The following is a 2569-nucleotide window of genomic DNA, read 5'->3' on the forward strand; positions in this document are numbered from 1 at the left end:
ATAACGAAATGAATATTTCTATACATTTATATCTATACATATATCTATATGTACATATATTTACACATACGTGAACATAAATGCGCATATATATTTATGTTAGCGAAAATTTTCTCAAGTATGTTATATTAATTGCATATGTAAATGACCCGTAGTATATGAAAAGTGACAAATTTAAAGAAAAGCGAATATTAAAATATTGTAAAAAAATAATGTATAAAATCGTTGAATTATGAGATAATGTTATATAGGAGATGCAAAACTTTAAAATCAATCTGTATAAAGCATAAAAGCAATGGTGTTCATTTAAGAAATATATAAGTTCCTCCACTAGAGAACCAACCAAAAAGATAGATGAACGTATAGACAATTTTCAAACATATTTATTTAACAGACTTAAATTGTTTGTAAAGTCATGCCCCTATGTCAAAGATCTTGAGCAATCTGTAAAGCTTAATGGGATCAATAACAAAAATGCCATTGCATTACGCAGTCTATGTTAAATAGAATTAAACTCAATCCAAATTAAATTGAAATTTTAACTGAAAATGGTTATAAAAAAAACTTGGTCCACTTTTTAACATTGGTTTAAGGTACATTAGGTATATTATGAACTATGGACCGAAACATCCGAAACATTCACCCATAGTATCTGCTCATGTTCTATGTATGCTAAATTTTCTTTTAATTGTAATTTCGAGATGTAAGAAATTTAACAATAAATTGTCCATTTTTTTTAGTTTTGACTTATACATAAATAGAATTTATTTTAACACAAAAAAAAATTTTTTTTGTATTTAGTTTTATTATAATTAGCACTAGAAAGTTGAGTAAAATTAATAAGTTGTAAACATAATTATTCACAAAACAAAAAAAAACAAACCTAAACGCTTATAACAATTTTATATTTAAATTGAATAAATATCTCAGAAGAAAATAACATATATACAGACAAAAATAACATACAAGTAAAGCGACTTTTACTAATTTTTGGTAAGATAATTAGTGGTAAAAACAGATTCCTTTGGGAGTCAATAGGTAACATTAAAAACCAATTAGACTTACATATCCCAAAAAACTGAATTTGATTAATGATGTAATACTATATATATAATACACTATTATAATATATGTATATATATATATGTGCATATATTATTTATTAGAAGCCTTCTTATATAACAAAGGCATTAAAATTAGCCTCAAGAAACTGGTAATACAATTATTACTAGTTTTTCCAAATATGTATATATATTATAAAGATGCAATTATTTCCAAAAAACCTTCTCATAAAACAAAGGCTTTTAAATAAACCTCGAAAAAATGTTAATACTACTATTATAAGTGTTTCCAGTATTTCTATAATCTTTTTATAGAAAAATTTTTAAAAATCTTTAAAATGACTATGCATATGGGATTATTTTTTTCCCCAAGTCAATTAGTTTTTAAGGTGCATTCAGATACAGAAGTGTAAACAGACTTACTAAACTAACCTCTAATACGGATTATATCTTGAGGCCACACCTAGTAGGAAATAAATTGAAAGGTATATAAAGTGAAATGTATATAATTTGCTATAGTAATTAAAATCTTTTAACTTTGTGGAAGATTTCAGTAGACAATCACTTTATTTTTTTTATGTATCACATGTTAGACAAAAAAAAAACAATATTTATATTATAATACAATAATTTCTTTGGACAAATATAAGAATTGTATTATATTTCTACAAATTTTGTGGAAAATTTAAAAGCTTGAATAAATATATATGCTATAAATATTATTCAGGTTGGTGCATTAAAATAAAGCCAACAACTTAAACGATGGGTATTAGTTTTCTTGTGAACCGCGACCATCACTAATCTAAGCGATCCATCGTTGTTTGCTTCCATTCTTGTATTATTCCGTATGCAGCCATTACGGCATCCATATTTACATCAAATGGATCGGAAACAGAATCTTGTAAGTATTTAAAAACTTCATTTGCCTTCCTGCAATCCGCACACGTAAATGTTAAGGTGCCAGAGGAAGATCCGCATTTTTTGGACTTATCAACTTGCACACAAATCTCATCCTTTTGTTGTTTATTCTTTTTAGAACTTCTATTTTTCATCCCTCGTCGCGGCCAACAAATCTGCTTGATAGACGTTTTAGAAGACTGTTGGGGACAGTTTTGAGCCTGTAACCTTGTGGTCACCATGATAAAACTATGTGAAATTTTATATTAAGCAAAATTGAAATCACACTGATAATAAATTGAATAAACTTACGTGAGTATTTAAAAAATAATAATTTCGTTTAAACTGAGCTGATCAAATAAAACCAACTAATGTTCTCGGCTTTGTGAATTTAAAGAAGTTGCTATGAGTACGTAATGAATTATTACCAACTAACCTTTTATACATAAGGTCTCACCCATTTGAAGTGTACTTGAGTACAAAAGATTCTATCTCAACATATAAGACAGCAAAAAAAAAAATAAAAAATAAATGTCGTTACAATAATTTTTTTTAGAAATTCAAATTAAAAATCAAAACTAATATAGTTGTCATAATTTTTCTAATATATT

General features: G+C 26.1%; 1 protein-coding gene across 1 annotated transcript; it reads right to left on the reverse strand.

Moving 5' to 3' along the window:
• Positions 1 to 1745: 1745 nt before the first annotated feature.
• Positions 1746 to 2298, reverse strand: LOC119685171. The gene is made up of 2 exons (XM_038099387.1): positions 2271 to 2298; positions 1746 to 2207 (listed from the first exon to the last, which is right to left on the reverse strand). Exon 2 carries the CDS (start codon positions 2198 to 2200, stop codon positions 1859 to 1861), a length of 342 nt encoding a protein of 113 aa, XP_037955315.1. The 5' UTR covers positions 2201 to 2207; positions 2271 to 2298; the 3' UTR covers positions 1746 to 1858.
• Between the last annotated feature and the right edge of the window lie 271 nt (positions 2299 to 2569).

Source organism: Teleopsis dalmanni, chromosome 2 (genome assembly GCF_002237135.1).
Source record: "Teleopsis dalmanni isolate 2A chromosome 2, ASM223713v2, whole genome shotgun sequence".
NCBI classification, from domain to species: Eukaryota; Metazoa; Arthropoda; class Insecta; order Diptera; family Diopsidae; genus Teleopsis; species Teleopsis dalmanni.